Consider the following 19,717-nt stretch of genomic DNA (forward strand, 5'->3'; position numbering starts at 1 on the left):
ATGGATAAAGATACCTATTCAATGCTGTCTCGACTGCTCTTCTACTCGCCTTTTTTATGTGTAATGTTGAAAGTTCATTCCAGATTCCGAGAATAATCCGGATAAGTAACTTCTTTTAAAATGAAAAAAAGCTTTGTAAATTCGTATCCGCGAATATTGTATTGAGAGAAAGGGAGAAAGAAAAGGTCAGATAAGTGCGTACCCCTGTAGTTAATAAACCATTTCTGAATTCTTCGCACACATTGTAAATAACACTCCCCAGTACTAAGTATAGCTCCAATAATATACTAATTAGTACTAAAACTCCCCAGTTAAATACATACTTTGACCTTTGAAGACCAGACACAACCCGCTTCCCATCTCATTGAGATATCGAAGCGTTCCCGGAGGATGGGTGTGTAAGTTGATTAGACATTCGTCAGTACGAAATGTCGATAGGCGCAACGTCGCTTGGCTCTCAGTAGATGGGTTTCAGCGACGAGGCCGCAGATCGTATATTCTAGTAGTAGGGTCCGGGCGAAAGCACCTAGCTGGTACATGGTCGTCATCAGCACCTCGTTTACACTTCGTGCCAACTTATTTGGTATGGATATGATGCAGATTTTTGTCCAGGAATTGGATCAGCTGGCGAAGTCGACCGAAGTTCATTGGGCTCTGAAGTACGCGTCGCTTCCAGCAAAGCTTTCCATTATCGGAATGTGGCCGAAATGGAACTGTTTAGTGTGCGGGCAGGAACACAGATAATGCTGTAATGTTCCGACTTGACCACAAAGACACTTAAATATACTGGTAACGGACCATGCTCTGTGTGTGTGTAACCATAATAATCTTTTCGCGCGACCAAATTAAAGGATGCCAGCGAACATGCCGTTGGATTCTATATGCGTCCTTCTGGACGTTACGATCCCACTGTACTTGCCACTTTCTCATCAGCTCACTCTTTAATTGGTATTTGACGTGGCTGCGTGGCAGTAAGTGTTGTTCCTCTGTGGTCGAACTAGTGGCATCCTTGGCCAGACGATCAGCCATCTCATTACCTGTGATTCCTGTGTGAGCTGTAACCCATATTATACGAATCGAATGATGGGAGCAAAGTAGCCGTCGAATCCTACGAATATCCCGATGTGTTGAGCGGGAATCGCAGATAGCTTGAAGGCAAGAAGAGCTATCTGAATGTATAACCACCGGGGAGCTTTGTTGCGAGGCCTAGATGAACGCATTCAAGATTGCATATGCCTCCGCCTGGAATACACTTGCGCCCTGCGTCAGACGACTACTCCAAGTCTCTTTAACTACATCCGATGAGTCGAGGACTACGTATGCACATGCCGTTGCCTAGTTAAATAGATACTGGATTATTTTATTCATTTACTTATCCGTTATACAACACGTATTGAAAAAATAAATTAAATTTTCTCATCAGTTGATCTGAGAGTATACTTATTTTTATTTTTGTTACAGCAGAGAAGCTCTTTAGTTATTATTATTAGAACAATTTGCTTCATATTTTAGTTCGCTGGTTCTAAGTCTTTTTTGTTTGGCCCAGAAATTATAATTAATAAAATAAATCAGGGGCTCTTTACCCTTTTTTGTTTCACGGACCGTTTGTGCCAATAAAATAAAGGTGATGGTACAACACCGTTGATAATATAAAAAGACCACCGATAATATTCAGTATTTAGGCTATGCAAAAACAATGAGTTAATCAGGGCCGAAACTAGTTGGGGTGGAGGAGGCAACTACCCCGGGTGGCAAAATTTAGAGGGCGGCAATTTTAGGTGGGAACAAAGAACACCGTTATAAAATTATCGAACTTTAAAGTTTAATAGGGTGACAAAAATTCTATTTACGGCCCTAGAGTAAATTGTTTTTCACATCCTAGGTCACGGACCCCCTGGTTTAGGAACCCTTCTACAAATAATCAATAAACAATTAATTGTCATAGTACATTATTTGAATATAGAGTTCATATGTGAACATAGAAAATTTATTGAAAATAGACGGATTTCAGAAGAAGAAAAAAATATGGATTTGAACAATGGTCGAAGTATTTCTGAAATTTCATTTCGATTTCTTTATTCAATATGAAATTACAATTATATATATGATGAAAATTACGCGATTAGAAAAATTTCTTCTAATTTCAAGGCAATCCGTCTCCAAAACAAATTATTCAATTACCATTGTTCAGCTTCGTTATCAATAATAAAGAAGAGGGAAGAAAGAAGGACAGAATATATATAAGGAAGGGGAAAAAAACTGCGCAGTTATAACTGATGGCTCCTACACGCGCTCAGTTATGCCTGCACAGTTGGCCTGTACAGACATAACTGCGCAGGTATAACTGAGCGTGTGTAGGGGCCTTTACTTAAATTTTTTTGTCTCCAATTTATTATTTTAGTGTTCCCCCAACACCCTTCGCTGCGAGAAATGGAAATCCCGCCAGATAGCAGCAAGTGCAACTTATCCGGTGCAAATTAAATTTTGAAAATGTATGTGATCGCAATTTATCAACTCGGTGTGCGCCCCAACTCCCCTCGCTACGAGTAATGGAAATCTCGAGAGAAAGCGACAAGTGTGGCTTATCCGGTGAAAATGAAATATTAATTAAATTAAATTATTAATTACTTCAGGTTCTTGTGGAGATACTGTAGTGGGGGGGGGGGGGTTAATGTTGGTGGAAGTCTCGAGTCCACATGGGACAGATACAAGTTTACACTTAAAGAGAGCCTCCGCTGTAATTTGGGGAATATCATAAACACCGACATTTTTTACAGAATTTTAAAATTTTATCATAGCAAAAATGATTTTTTTAACATTTACAATAATTGAATTGAATAATAAAACATTAATATCAATTGCAATTTTAATTTCGATGATTTTTTTCGAAATGACAAAAAAAAAAAATTTAGTAAACTGTGTGCATTTCTTGATGGAAAAAAACTTTTCTTCATGTTTATTTTTTCACGTATGAGACAAAAAACCTACATACAGATCGCGTGACGAGTTGACTCTGCGATAAATTGACGTCCCGACGAATTGAGACTACGACGAATTGGTTACACGACAAATTGGCACTGCGACGAATTGGCTCTGCGACGAATTTGTACCGCGACGAATTGGCACTGCGACGAATTGGCTCTGCGACGAATTTGTATCGCGACGAATTGGCACTGCGACGAATTTGTACCGCGACAAATTGGCTCTGCGACGAATTTGTATCGCGACGAATTGGCACTGCGACGAATTTGTACCGCGACAAATTGGCTCTGCGACAAATTTGTACCGCGACGACTTGGCACTGCGACAAATTGATGCGCGACGAGTTGAGCGCGACAAGTTGAGTGCGACAAATTGACCGGCTACGATACCAAGTAGATACACATGCGATGTTTTCATGCTTAATGGATTCACAGAATTGAAATTCTATTAGTGTCTTATTAAGGATGGGACGAATAGTGATTTGAGCGAATAACCGAATACTCGGCGGCCGAATATGTATTTTCTTAAAATTCAACACAATCATAAATAAAATTGGTGTTTTTAATTGAAAATAAAAAATTATTTTTGTAATTTCAAATAATTGGCACTGAATTATAATTATGCAAAATAAATGTTGAAAAACTGGTAATTGAATGATTTTTATGGCGAGATACTAACAATCAAATTTAATGATGACGTATTGTACTTCAATATTTCTTATGGAATCGATTTTCTTTTCAACACTCGTTACCAATTTTACGTCTTATCAAGGAAAATGTCTCGGCCATTATTCACTCCCAACTGTATTACTATACAGTTACTATACATCATAAAATTTACGACTTATTTTCTTGTTTTTCCTCTCTAGATGTTCTTTGCCTCTTTCAGGAGCTCAATATCTATTTGGTCTGGGTACATCCTTCAGAGTTGGTGGAATTTGCTTAATTCATGCTCGTTTCCACCTTATTGCAGAACAAAATAAACGTGACCATACGTCCCACGTTTAAATAAACTTACCCGCTTTGGGGTCCAGGATTATTTTTTATTGTTCTTGATTATGCCTGATAACTTGATCAACATTGCAGCTCTTATTGATGAACCATCATTAGTTACACTTGTCCGGAAATGGGTAAAGAGCAAGAATAATTACATTTATTAAAAAATTTATTTCAAAGGCGTTATGATGCAGAGGAGTATGGGCTGGAGGAGGAGACCGAACAAGTGAGAAGCCGAATTTTTATCATTTGCTTATATTCAATTGTTCAAGAAAAATTACTGGGGAACCATAATGCACACTTGCCTCTTGTAACACAGTATATTCTTGTTTCTGGTATTTACGGTCCCAGACCCTGCCTGTCCATTCCTCATCTTCGTCGTTAAGACATGGTTCAAAAGCGTAATGTCTTGCGTGTTGGAATTTTACTCTTGAAAATTTTTGAAAAATTTGGTGTCGAACTACAGCCCAAGATGCCGCCCCTTATCACTTGCCACCCGGGTGTACCACACCACTGGGACGCGATAGCCCAGGTCGATAAGATACTCGCCTTATGTACCAAAGGATGTTTAGAGGTGTCACGAGTTCGATACCCCGTTCGTCCTTTTCAGAAAACTTTCCTGACACAGAAGTACAACACAAACGGCGACTTGACCGCAGCAAAAAATTGCTACCGCAGGGAGTCCCCCATCGAGGGGTTAGCGCACCAACCTCTGGATGACTATAAAAAACAAGCCTGCCATTCGGAATCGGCAATAAATTGTAGGTCTAATTAGCCCTCGTGTGCAGAAAATGACCGTGGTGAGGCAAAAATGATCAAAATGATGAGTACCACACCACTTGCACCGTCGCTTAAGCTGCCTTGTTTGAGGGTTAATATTAGACTATAGGCATTTCCAAGCAACACTTGGAAAAGCGTCGTTGAAGCGAGGTTTCACGATATATTCAACATCATCAAACAAAAAAAATGTAAAATAATTATGCGAGTTACGCAGTTGTTATAAGAAATTAAAAAAAAAAAAATTGTGGTCCCAAAAGGGAATAGAATAAGAATTCATGTTAAATTTGTTTTTCCAAAGCAAATACAGTATGTCTGAAAACCGTTTGGACTTGACATAGTTTCGTATCACGTGGTACAAACAGCCATCCATTGGCAAAACCAGCTCCTGTAGCAGTGCCGGTACTAATGAACGAACCACGAACCTTATATTACCACCTTTAAGCCATCACCGTAGAGCATTGCATCTCAAGTTTTCGATAAAGTTGGAATTCAGATGCCATGATGCATCTTGACTGTAATTGACCAATCAGTAACAGTCATGTCTTTCTTCTGTGGTGGTTTTTTTTTTCAAAAGTTTTATCCGAGAGTAGTAAGGATACTTGAGCCTAAGAAGGTGATTGAACTTTTCAGGACATCCTGTATATTATGAAAATATTTCAAATCTGTTTGATTTCGTTGAAGTGCCTCATACAGGAATGACTCTAGGGCTGTGAGATTCACGACGCACCGCTATGAAGGAGTCGCTAAATGAGGAAAACCCAAGAAAAAAAGTAATTGCAGACAAATTTTGAAGAGAAATATTTCATCAGTAAAATTCCAACTATCAATATATTTGATGGAGTAATTTCCATAGAAAATCATAATTTTTAATTCGAACGCATTGCGCATCTTCGAGTTTTCTAGGTTACTTCAATTATGCGGCTTATATGTTAAAGGTGTCTGTGTCAAAGGATGTCCCGCATAGGTAATAAATCGGTTTCATGCCACCCCTGGCCCCATAGTGCTTTGCGGAACAGCCTCATAACCAGCAAGGGTTCCATGAGAGCTTTTATATTGGACACCTCTGCAGCAGAGTCGAAAATTCGGGGTGAATGGCACCGAAACTACCTCAAATTACCAAGGACTAAGATCAGGAGCTTCACGACCGTTCCGAACCCGTGGGTACTCATCTTTGTTTTAAACAAACAAATTTGCTTTCTGAATCGATTCTGCAGGTGTCGGATGCATGCCAAAAATTACTATGGGTGCTCAGCACCCCCAGCAACCCCGGCTCCGACGCCACTGACTCGGATTATCCGAAAGACGATAGAAAACGACTCTCGGGTGGGGGGGGGGGCTATATTGATTTAATGGTAAATATAATAAAAAATGTTAAGGAAATACTAGGTTTATCCTGGGTCACAAAGCTAGAACCCCATCCACGTTCTACTTGTGTAGCGGCATTTGAAACATGAGCAGTTAACGGCCATACGGAACTTACTTCCATTTGATGACATACTGTATAATAATTACATTAAAACAATTATTTTTCTAGTTTCTCTTTTTTGGACCTGCCTATTCAGACACAATCTCCCCTGCTTTGTTATTAATTCAATAACTTAATTCGTTACAGATTAGGACTGCGAAAACCCATGACATCTTTATAAGGGAGACTGACATGGTTTCCAGATCTATGAATGCTATCGTTTTTTGTTTGATTGCACAGTAAATCTTATATATAAATGTGAAAGTATGTATGTATGTATGTATGCTCTTTATACAAATCTACAGTTTTAGACCGATCGTTGCCAGATTTTGCATATATACCAAACAGGTCCGGGATTGAACCGTAGGCTACTTTAAAACTTCGTCAGAGCTGGGCAAATGCCCAAAATGGGCGAAAAACTGTCGGGCAACAATAGTTTTGGGGCCTCAACAATTACTTTCGGAACGTTCACTTTGGTTACCGTGGTTTCCAACAATGCGTTTCAGACGTGTATATATGCCTTTACAATGGTTTGTCAAATCTTTAATGCTGCCATTATAACAGTTTATTCCTTTATAACGGTTTGTCACTTTTCCAATCCTCCCAGTAATTGAAGAAAACCCGGGAAGCGCCGGGTATTTCTGTTAGCCTATATACAGGGTGTCCTGTAAGTGATAATGTGGCCTTTATCTCATCAACCGCCCATTGTATAGGTATAGTTTCAATTTAAAAAATGCTTAAAAGGCGTTTGAATAATATTCGTTGCACAAGCTGGACGTATGACGTCGCTAACAACAGAGAACAACAACTACGACGACAAAACTGGGAATAAAAATGTTCACCGCCAGCTGATGAACTCAATGCTTGCCTCAAATCATCAACACCCTGGCACGAAGCTAAAAAATTATCATTATCCACCAACATGGCGAGTTTCAACTGCAAAATTACTCAGCACTGCTATCATTTTCACATCAAACTTGGTCAAACTTGGCAATGGAAGAATTCCCGTAGATCCAAGCACTGGACTCATTACGTTCCCAAATGGATTTTGCCAGTTGTTAAACTCAGTTCAAGAACTTGCAGGCAAAGTCTTCCCAAACATTCAACAAAATCACCGGAACCATGAGTGGCTTTGTGAGAAAGCGATTCTGGCATCGCAAAATGACAGTGTGAACAAGATCAACGAAAAAGTCCTAAAAATTATTCCGGGAGACTCCACATCTTACAAATCGGTTGACACTGTCACAGACTCAGCGCAGATAGTTCTGTATCCTGCAGAATTTCTGACCTCTTTGGATATTCCGGGTGTGCCACCACACAATTTGACCATCAAAGTCGGAGCACCTATAATGCTTTTAAGAAATTTGGAGACCCCGAGGCTCTGTGATGGCACCTGACTATGCGTGAAGAAATTGCACAATTACATCATTGAAGCAACGATTCTAACTGGATGTGCCAAAGGAGAAGACGTCTTCATTCCACGTATCCCAATTATCACTGAAGAAATGCCATTCACTTTCAAGCGATTACAGTTCCCGATTCGTTTAGCTTTTGCCATGACAATCAACAAAGTGCAAGGCCAGTCGTTAGCAGTGACAGGTATCAACCTACTTGAGCCCTGTTTTTCACACGGACTGTTTGCATGTTGGTAATCCAAAAAATTTGTACATCTACACACCAGATTGAAAAACAAAATATATTGTGTATCCACAAGTGACTGCCTGAAGTTTTTAATTAAACTATTTAAAAATACATTAAAAGTAATTTTTTCTTGCTTTATGCAGAAATGTTTTTGATTAAGAAATAATTAATAAGCTATGCTTACATACATTTTTTACGAGGCGGGCAACGTCGCCGGGTATCAGCTAGTTAACTATAAAGATGATTGTTTGACTAAAAGATGACTGAAATTTTAGCTAATCATTATAGGTACACGGAAGACCCCAGTTCAGGAGAAGACTCCTTCTGTCTCTTCTGTCCCAGTCTAGTTCAAACGGGAACTGTAAGTACATTGCGTGTGCAGTGAATTCCATTCAGTAGTGTACGGAGGATTTTATCATGAGTGCGGGAGGGGGGGGGGTGCGTTAAACTTTTTTTTTACCGAAGGGAAAGAGTTCGTTCTTCACGAGAATGGTAGAATGATGGTTAGCCTACAAAATAGGGTGAATAGATCTGTTATTTTTACATGACAGTCTCGGTTTTTGTCCAATTCGGATACCGCTTATAACGTTTTTGAAAATCAATTTACCAAAGAAGCTTTCATGGTTTTAGGGTATAGTAGGCTGCTGATTCCAAAACTGGTGTTGGTTTTGACAAAATGACTCTAGTTTTGAGATAATACATATTCTCAACATTCCAATGCAGTCTGTAGTCACTATTTTTTTGCGGCAGGTTTTTACTCTTTTATATTTTTTTATTTATTTTCCTAACTTATTCTCAATATTATTACATTCATATCATCATTAAAGAAGCGTAGTTTTCATATTTACGAAATAAATGCAATAAAAGTGAAATTAGCCAATGTAGATGAATAAATACGGAAATTTTTATTTTTATTTTTACAACTTTCCCCCAAAATTTCGAAGATTTACAATTTTAAGCGCAAATAAGTTGTGATTTTGCTGAGCAAAATTTTTTTTGAATTCTAACTCATGAATAAGGGTTCAGTTGCCTTCCGTTTCTGAGTTCTGTCCGAAAATTATGGATCTTATCGACTATTTATAGAAGGACCAAACTATATATCCATTCGCGTACGTTTTGAGCAGTAAGTTAATTTTCTCATGAACGTAAAAGTCAGAGCCATTTTCTGCAAAAAGACAGAAAAAAATTTAACAGCAGCAGACGAGTTTAAATACATTTGTTTTACACGGCATTCGACGCAACAAATTAACCCCTGCAGCATATACAGTGGTTTTAGGCATGGGTCTATCTGACGACGTGTCAACACACCAACTTTGCACCTAAATTTTGTACTTTGGAAAGCTTCTCCAAAATAATATTTTTTGCAACGGTGTGCCATGGTATCAAGTCATTGATAGATAGAATCATACAACATCTAAAAGATTTCTGTTGATGGTCATGCACATTTTAAATGCAATAAAATTCTACTACCTACATGAACTTTGCAAAGGCTATATCCTTTACTATATCCATTCAAAGTCTTCGTAGTCCCGCTGATAGCGAGGATGCTGGCACAGTCGACCCTCGGTTTGCATACAACTCGGTTTACCAACAACAAAAATTGATTCTGTTTACGAACACGCAAGCCGGAAAATATTTGACTAAATTTGAAATGATAATGGAGAAATTGAGGTGTCTACGGCCGCATTTTGATTTTTTTAGTTGCTTTCCTCCGAATTCGATTCCTTTTATCCAGCTCATGGACCAGCTTGTCATTTCAAACTTTGAGACGGTTTTCATCAAAGAAATTTTTGAAACATATTTTGCAATAATCTCTGACATATAATTACCACTCTCTGATTTCTAGATCATTTTAATATCCTACATTACTCGTAGAGCTTATTGATGAAGCTTGGCAGCAAGTGACTTATAAAACCATGAATTCGTGTGTCAGTATGATTATTTCAATTGGTTTCGAGTTATTCACTTCAGCGTGAAAAAGTGTAAAAATTGGCACTGTAGAAAAATCTTTGGAGTCTTAGAAATGAATGAATCTATTTTTACATCGATTCCTATGGGAAAAAGTGTTTCGGTTTGCGAACGGACCTCAGAAATGAATTAACTTCGTAAACCGAGGGTCGACTGTATTATGTACCTACAACGCCGTTACTACTCACAGCAGGAAGTACTATTAAAGAAGGAGATATGGAGAGACTACTGAAATATTAGCTTTTAATTAAGTACTTTAATACTTCACTTCAAAATGAAACCTGAATGAAAAATTTATCGTTAGAGTTTTGTTCATTTTTGCGAATAAATGCGAAACCTCCGATTTAGAAAATTTTATTTTTGCTAAATTTCGAAATTTTAGGCGCAAAATTTACGTATCTCTCATAATCAGACATCCGTTATTTGTCACATGATCGTGAGCGGATAAACTTCTTACTTGGATGACAAAGAAGATATTATCAGAGAGAGCCAGCGGTGTTCATAGACAAAATACATCCCCCCCCCCCAACACTTCGTATAAAACTCTGCTTATAGTAAAGCAATTCGATAAAGGTGGGGCTCGACAGTGGTGGTCGGCTGAAGTTGGTTTTCTGTGGTTCCCAACTTCGAGGCGCAAATGCGAGCCGATCTCCCCGTTAAAAAGTCTCGCCACAGAGAGCAACAGTCCTACAAACAGTACAAATATTCAGTCACTACACATCACTCACTTCACTTCTGAGATATAAATGGCAGCACTGAAAAATCATACACAACACTAGACACGCAGTCAAACTGTTAGGTACACACACTTACACTTCCGGCACAACTCACTAGGTATTAAATTGCCTATGGCGATAGACCTGAGTTGTGCTCGGTTTGAAAAAAAAAAAAAAAACAATGAATAAAGTTGCGGATGCTTCCAATTAATTTGTAAAACGTTTCCTGGACTGAACAATGATAAGCTGTGAGCAGGGATTTTTGATGGTTCTCAAATTCATAAATTTCTTTGAAGATTCGAAGTTTTCAGCATTTTTTTTGACGGATATTAAATCTTCAGTTTCATCATGTTTCGTAGAGGTTATTGAGAATTTTTTGAATGATTACAAAGCAGAGAACGATGAAGAATTGTAATAAAATACGAATTAATTTGTAATTGAATTTAAAAATTTTCAACCGTTTTGCTAAATAGGCTGTTAATATGAGCACAAAGGTGCATTTTCTTCTTGGTTTAGTTGGCCTAATTTTACAGACAATCCGAGTCATTTTAATGACAAGAGAGGCGGTTTCATCAAGATGTGAAAGTAATGGAACAGAAGTATCAAGGCAAGTGAGCCTCGCGTATGATGGCTGATTACTCTGCTGGAGCCTCCTATGCAAGACATTCAAAACCCATAACGGAAAATCATAGAAGCGGTTTGTCCTTGAATAAATTGAATACCATTTTGTGTTCGTTTTAGTGAACAAAATGCAGCATTTTAGAGCATATCATTACTGCATTGATCTATTCTGATATCCTAAATCCATTCCATCCTTCCATTCCATATACACTGAAGAGCCAAAAAAAACTGGTACACCTGCCTAATATCGTGTAGGGCTCCCGCGAGCCCGCAGAAATGCCGCAACACGACGTGGCATGGACTCGACTAATGTCTGAAGTAGTGCTGGAGGTAATTGACACCATGAATCCTGCAGGGCTGTCCATAAATCCGTAGGAGTAAGAGGGGGTGGAGATCTCTTCTGAACAGCACGTTGCAAGGCATCCCAGATATGTTCAATAATGTTCATGTCTGGGGATTTAGGTGGCCAGCGGAAGTGTCTAAAGTCAGAAGAGTGTTCCTGGAGCCACTTTGTAGCAATTCTGGACGTGTGGGGGTGTCGCATTGTCCTGCTGAAATTGTCCAAGTCCGTCGGAATGCACAATGGACATGAATGGGTGCAGGTGATCAGACAGGATGCTTACGTACCTGTCAGAGTCGTATCTAGACGTATCAGGGGTCCCATATCACGCCAACTGCACACGCCCCATACCATCACAGAGCCTCCACACGCTTGAACAGTCCGCTGTTGGCATGTAGGGTCCATGGATTCATGAGGTTGTCTCCATACCCGTACACGTCAATCAGCTCGAAGCAATTGGAACCGACACTCGTCAGACCAGGCAACGTGTTTTCAGTCCTCAACAGTCCAATGTCGGTGTTGTCGGGCCCAGGCGAGGCGTAAAGCTTTGTGTCGTGCAGTCATCAAGGGTACACGAGTGGGCCTTCGGCTCCGAAAGCCCATATCGTTGATGTTTCGTTGAATGGTTCGCACGCTGACACTTGTTGATGGCCCAGCATTGAAATCTGCAGCAATTTGAGGAAGGGTTGCACGTCTGTCACGTTTAATGATCCTCGTCAGTCCCGTTCTTGCATGATCTTTTTCCGGCCGCAGCGATGTCGTAGATTTAATTTTTTTACCGGATTCCCGATATTCACGGTACACTCGTGAAATGGTCGTACGTGAAAATTCAAATTTCATCGCTACCTCGGAGATGCTATGTCCCATCTCTCGTGCGCCGAGTATAACACCACGTTCAAACTCACTTAAATCTCGATAACCTGCCATTGTAGCAGCAGTAACCGATCTAACAACTAGGCCAGACACTTGTTGTGTTATATAGGCGTTGCCGACCGCAGCGCCGTACTCTGATTGGTTCCATATCTCTTTATTTGCATACGCATGCCTGTACCAGTTTTTTTTTGGTTTTTTTTTTGGCTCTTCAGTTTATTATAGGATATATACAAGTATATACGATATCTATAATGTATATTATACATATATTGTGTTTTACTTTTATTCTAAACATAAATGTACCACAAATTTCGTGTGACATGCATTGCCTGCATATTTAAATCTGACAAATGAGTGGTGTGTTTTTAAAAGATGTGCATTTATTGATTTACAAATACGCCTTATTTAGTATCATCAGGGACGGGCTTAAGCATTTTGTGGCCCGGTGTAGAAACAGCTTTATCAAACTTACTTAACAAACCTCGAAAACGAAGTTTCTCATTCCCCTGAGTAACCATGAACACCCTGAAGCACGCCAGGTTTACATGGGCAGAATGAACATCAAACTACTATTTCATGGTCATATAAAAAAAATCATTCGAAAATAAATTTGAACGATATTTCCCGCTGCACCCAGACATTTAAAGGTTGGAGAGCTGTCGGGCCATTGAACCGATTACCTACCCAGGACCGCAACTAGATACTCTTTCAGCCGGGTAAGTATGCATTATGTCTGCCGTGTGTAATTTTTTTAATTTTGAAAGAAGAATTTAGCACCCCATCGTCAGCAGCACTAGATCCACCTCCATCCTTTACTTGACTTGGGGGAAGGGGTTCTGTGAAAACCCTAGGCAAGAGGAATAGGGTTCGATCTCTGAATTTTAGACAGAATTTTAAGCTACAGTGAAACTTCGATACAACGACTCTGCAGACCAAGAAAAAATGTCGTTGTAGATAATTTAGGGATTATCGTTATGTCGAGAGGTAACAGTTCAACATTAGAGTATAGGCATTTTCAAACAAGACTAGAAAAAAAATTGTTGTAGAGTAATTTATCGTTATATCGAATATCGTTGTAGCGAGGTTTAAATGTATTCGCTTTGTTAAAAACGAAGTTTTTAAGTTAAAATGAATCAAAGTATTTTCTTTCACCCCGTTTTTGCTGCCCCTAAGAGGCCTTTCACACGGAACGGATGCGGGTCCGGAAGAAGTTTTGACAATTGGAATATACTGCGCCTTTCAGACGAGCCGAAAAACTCCGCACCTAGGAAATGTTCATGCGGGTCCGGACGTCGTCCGCATGTGTCAAAACCTAAGGCCCCTTTGATGCAGATGCGGGTCTGCATACCCTTTCAGACGAGCACTAAAGATGCGGGCGAAACACCCGCATCTTTAGTTCGAAATTCGTGCACAAAAACTATTTTTTCGCAATTTTTGTAATCATTTTTCTCCTTCACCCCTGATTCAGTGCCCATAGGCAGCCTAGAGGCATTCTTTGGTGCTTTAATCTAGAGCCCCATAGAATATGGGTATAAAGATGCCTTCATTCCGATCCTCACAAGTAGTCGATAGGAGAAAATATCTTAAAATATTTTCAAAAAATTTTGAAAAAAAATCTGTCTTTTCGGAAAAATATGAAAGAAAAATTCCAAAAACATCCAATGTTCGAAAAATCAAATCCAAAACCTTCGATGTTCCAAAAAAAAGAAAGAAAAAATTCAGGAGATATCAAAGAATTTGCAAGTAGTAAAAAAGGGGAGGGGTAGAGACTTTCAAAATGCCTGTGCTGTAATTCACATCACAATTCTGTCTTAGGCCGGGATTACACTATAAAAGAACTGAACTGAACTGAACCTTTAATGATTTGCACAATCGTGCCTATCAGTACACCAGTGGATGGCAAGTACAAATATTAGTGATTAAATTATTGGAGATACACACACAAGACAGGAACAAATGCATAAGGGTTGAACACAAGAAATATACATGCATAATATAGTTTCGAATCCAGATAGATTGAAAAAAATAATAATAAAATAAATAAATAGAATGTTACCTGGGCGCATGGGCAGAGATATGGAGCAAACAACAACAGAGAGGGCGTCGAAACTACTGCCCCAAGAAAAATACAATTTTTGATATATCCTCGATAAATCGAAAAAAATGTAGACACATAGGAGGAGAGGGGTTGCTAAACATTAGATAAAAGTTTGATCGGGAGTAGGTATGGCGAAGGTATATAGAGATATGAGTATGTCTTTGAAGGGCAAAGAATGTGCATTCCTTAAGAAGGTGAAAAAGATCATTGTAGCTATTTAGTTGATTGCAATACTGACAAGGTTCATCAGGGTTAAATTTGTGCAATATACCTTTGTTAGTATAAAGTATAAAAGGGTAAGGGCGAAGCCTGGCCATATTCTTACGGACCGCCAAGGGGAGATTGAAGAGAAGGTAAGACTGTAGGGACAGCGAAAATTCAAAATTATCGGCAAAATGAAATAATGTTGAAGCAGACAATCGAGATCTGTCTTCTTGGAGAGAGATATCAGTAAAATTATAAATAAGGGATGTTAGAACTACTGGAGTGAGGTAAGGAGTGGGTGTACACCAAATATCACGTCGACCGCAGTTATTCAGAAGGGTCTTGACTGAATTTGCCCAGTTTTCCGAATCTGTGTGCCGGCAGAGTTCGAGAAAGCAAATTTTTGGTAGACGATTTTCGTCCATTTTTTGAAGCCTAAGCCAATACGTGATAAGTTGGTTAAACATTTGAGTGGCAATGGGGCGGTGACCAAGCTCAAGTCTAACAAGATAACCAGGACAGATTTAGATTTTTGCTCAGATTTAGTAACTTTTTCAGAAAACTCGTATGGACTATTTCCAGCATATCAGCATAGAAGAAACCCCAAACTGGTGCAGCATAACATAGAGTAGATCGTACAAGGCTATCGAATAATTTGAATGCCACGAGCACTAAAGATACGGACGAATCGCCCGCATCTTTAGTTCGAAATTCGTGCATAAAAACTGTTTTTTCGCAATTTTTGTAATTATTTTTCTCCTTTACCCCTGATTCAGTGCCCATAGTCAGCCTAGAGGCATTCTTTGGTGGTTTAATCCAGAGCCATATAGAATATGGGAATAAAGATGTCTTCATTCCGATCCTCACAAGTAGTCGATGGGAGAAAATGTCTTCCAAAATTTTCTCCAAAAACATCCAAAACATTCGATGTTCCAAAAAAAAGAAAAAAAAATTCAGGACATATCAAAGAATTTGCAAGTAGTAAAAAAGGGAAGGGGTAGACACTTTCAAAATGCCTGTGCTTAGAAATATTCACATCACAATTCTGTCTTAGGCCCGGATTACACTATAAAAGTTCGTTTATAAAACTTGAAAAATGCAACCAATAGGCGGATCAGTTAAGTTCTCTCGAATGTAACAGATGTGTTTATTGGTTACATTTTTCAAGTTTTATAAAATAACTTTCATAAACCTTTTAAAGTGAAATCCCATCCTTAGATTAGTCTCACTTCTGAAATATAAAATTTCATTTTTTTAAGTTTATAGACTGAATATCGAGTAAAATAAACTTGTAGGTGTCGGGGGGAACCACCAAAAATATTCAAGTGCTAGGGTCTTCAAACGACTTAATCCGCCCCTGAGTGAACACCGTACGTGGATAACGTTGTTTAATAAAAGTATTTTTTTTAAAGTTTAAAAAAATTAACAGATTAAAAATTTAAAAAAATAACAAATATTTAAAATAATATTTCAGCTATTTATATTTTTAAATAATTTTAAAAATTTAAAAAGAAAAAAATTAAAGTTTTTTAATTAAATTTAATGAACAGAACGCTTATAATTTTGGTCCCGTCAGTGGTCGTTGTTGGCAGGTTTTATTGTATAAAATTGTGAAATATGGACAAAAGGCAGTTAAAGTTGCTATATCTCCATCTCAGAAGGAAACGGAGGGATAGACGTATGTAGGTACATTATATTAATGAGCAGGGACCATCATATGGTGTTTTTAAGGGTATTTATGGCAAATAATTAAAAAAATTCCGTGGAAAAATCACCTTCAAAAAGTAGCCAAAGATGCGGACGAATTCGCTCCGCATCCGCATCGTCTGAATAGCTCGGAATAAACCTATTGTCAAAACTTCTATGTGCGGATGCGGAGCCCGCACTTAGGTTTTGACACATGCGGACGACGTCCGGACCCGCATGAACATTTCCTACGTGCGGAGATTTTTCGGCTCGTCTGGTCTGAAAGGCGCAGTATATTCCAATTGTTAAAACTTCTTCTGGACCCGCGTCCGTATCCGCATCCGCTCCGTGTGAAAGGGGCCTAACATTTAACGCTCCGGTTGCGGCCAACCTTCACACCTGTCCAAGTCCAACCCTAAGTATTGATTTATCTTCCGATTTATCAGTATTGATGCGATTATCAGTATTGATTTATCTTCCAATTTATGTATTGGTTACTTTTCATGATTAAATTGATTCATTCCATTGATTCAAGCTTGCTATTGATGTAAACTCTGCTCGAAGATTTAAATACGATTTGTGTGCTGCTTATGTAGTACTACTGAAATTTAGTTTTCACTTTATGTTAAAAATTAGAGCGTTTGGAAAAAAAAATGTCATTTTCAGAATCAGCACTCAAAATTACCCTGAAATCACTAAAAAGTTTTTTTCAATAAAATTAGTGTTGAGCAGTTTACTACGTGTCAAAGCACTCGAAATTTCTGCCTGAAAAGCAATTTGGCTATAATGCGTCCCAAACGGAATTCATGGTTCTGTAAGTCTAGAGCCGCCCTTAGAGGTGTGCGGCAGGTTCGGTTGCACCGGGCGTCGCACTCACGGGTACCTTATTGGAGGCTTCCATCAATTCTTAAATTATTTCTTGCATTAATTCTGAATTTTCATCAATTCTGGATTTTTTTTCTTCCGTTCATTCTAAGAAAAAATCAATTCTGTTATTATTTTTCTAATTAATTCTGAATTTTCATTGGTGCTGGAACCATTTCTTTTAATTATTTTTTTAATTCGTCTTCTAAAATTTCCATCAGTTTTTCTAGAACTGTTTCCTCTCATTACTTTAAAATTACCTTTAAAAAGTAATGAATTATCATTAATTTTTTTTTATTTACATTTTATTGTGTATTTAAAATTTTTGTTAAGATATTTCTCAGCATTCCTGCATATATTCTGAAATAATAGCTGATGATCCCTTTCCCCAACAAAATATATAAAATCGGGGAGAAGGGGGTCCTAAACATTTTTGATGCCTCGAAATTTTTGAGATGCATTTGGCCCCGTGTCTGATAACGGCGGCCCTGTGCAAATCACTTGCTGCCAAGCTTCATGAATTAAAACTATGAGGAATGTAGTGTATTCATAGGCGTACGCAGAATTTTCTCAGGGGGGGGGGGAGTTCAATTTCTTTTTCAAGGGGGGTTTACGTTTTTTCCTGCAAAATAACACTATAACCTTGGCTTGGGGAGTCAGAACTCCAAACTCTCCCCCCCCCTCTTTGCGTACGCCAATGAGTGTATTAGTGTACTAAATTATGTTTGCAGGAGTCAGCGATTGTTAATTCTGAGGCAGAGATTATTGCAAAACACCTTCTTAAAAGTCCTTTGATTTTAACCTTCTCAAAGTTTTGAAATTACTTCTTTATCCATGGGCTGGATAAGAGTCGTATTTGGAGGTACGGACGGCAATGTTAGAAAACGACGGTTCTCAGAAGAAAACAAGGCGACAATTGACTCTACTCCTTCCAGCTCTCAATTAATTCATTCTTTTTCATAGCACAATCTCCCATGGGGTCGGCAGCCGATTGATTACATTGATTCTTCTTCAAACTTTCCAGGAACTTATTCTCTCTCCCCACATTCAACACATTTAGAAGATGTAGCTAGAAAAATCGCCAGAATCATTCGCCAATAAGAGTTCAATTATTGGTAAACATAAAATGTCCGATTTTGACCCGATCGCCTATGTGATCGTGACCAGAGAACGTACCTTAAAAATCGCCAGAATTACTCGCCAGTAAACGTTTGATTAGTGGTAAACATAAAATTTCCGCATCTGTCCCGATTTCCGACATGTCCGCATATGTTTCGTCCGCTTTTAACCCCTAATCGGCAATTTGACGCTGCGTCTCCCTATTGTGTACCTACGGTAGGTACGTCTCAATATCACAACCTTTTCCATCACAGATCCATGTTGTTAGATGATAGCATACATTGTTGTTTCATTGTGAATTCCTACGTTTGTGTATCTCCCCAAGGTCTCCATCGAAAATCCCAATCGTTGACGGGTGCAATCCGTAAAGAAATAGCGGCTGACGAAGGACTGACAGCAGTCAGTGCACCCTCATCACCAAAAACATCGACACTGTCGAAAAATCAAGTGAATAGACCATGGCTTTTCCACCTTGAAGAAAATGAAACCAACTGGAAAGAACGATCATATCAAGGTAATATGGTTATTTTAAATACACCATTATTTCACCACGTAGCTCAGAGTTTAAAATACAACTAAGGACATGACAAAATGAACGCTGAGATTACAAAGAATTTTTAATTAGATGTGAATAAAACTACTGACCAAATTTCATTTTAATAGCTTCAGCTCGGTAAATGAATTCCCCATTATGCCTTTGACTCCTTTGACCTCTGAGGGGTTCAATTTTGAGAAATCCGTTCTTAGTGAGTCTCCACCTTATAAAATAAAACTACTGACCAAATTTGGTATTCAGCAGTTTCTGCTCGGCGATGATGAATCAGTCGGTGAATCAAGTCAGTCAACACATTTTATTTGATATGCATAAATTAATTTTCTGTCTATGTGTGTCTGTTTTCTATACAAATCCACAATTTTAGACAGATCGTCACCACACAAAGTTTACATATATACCGAACGGGACCCGGTTCGATAGGCTGCTTTAATCTTCCATTTTATCACATTTCTACGTAGTCATCATTCATACATATCTATTCAATTCCTTGATAGTATCATTGAAAGTAATTTTATAGAATTCATCTAAATCCATTACATATTTGATTTGTTTCATATCTTTTCTCTGTCCAAACTTACCCTATAATGAATTCAAACATATCTTACTAATAAATCTCATTCCTGGATTTTTTTTCTATTTTATTTAATTTTATATTCATTTTTTCTTTTACTATTCTCTTATCCTCTCTTGTGCTTCTTTTCATTTTCAAAGTTTTCAGACCATTTATCACCTGTTTCCAATTTGATTTTCAGAAACATTTTAACATAATCTCTAAATAATTCATTAGTTTTGTTTTTAAAATTCCAAAC

At 38.3% G+C, this 19,717-nt stretch overlaps 1 protein-coding gene across 6 annotated transcripts in view; it reads left to right on the forward strand.

The window, feature by feature from the left end:
- The window catches only part of Pde1c (Phosphodiesterase 1c), a 923,665-nt gene that overhangs the window by 878,263 nt on the left and 25,685 nt on the right, over positions 1-19,717 (forward strand). For 5 of the 6 annotated variants that reach the window (XM_089239482.1, XM_089239480.1, XM_089239483.1 and 2 more), the window contains one exon: positions 18,678-18,866. The exons of the other annotated variant lie outside the window; for it this stretch is intronic. In XM_089239482.1, the coding sequence (XP_089095608.1) occupies positions 18,678-18,866 (189 nt within the window). The remainder of the gene's footprint in view (positions 1-18,677; positions 18,867-19,717) is intronic. 6 annotated transcript variants of the gene reach the window in all.

Source organism: Pholcus phalangioides, unplaced genomic scaffold (genome assembly GCF_987345545.1).
Source record: "Pholcus phalangioides strain wild (caught in Gottingen) unplaced genomic scaffold, Ppha-v1.0 ptg000011l_1, whole genome shotgun sequence".
NCBI lineage: Eukaryota > Metazoa > Arthropoda > Arachnida > Araneae > Pholcidae > Pholcus > Pholcus phalangioides.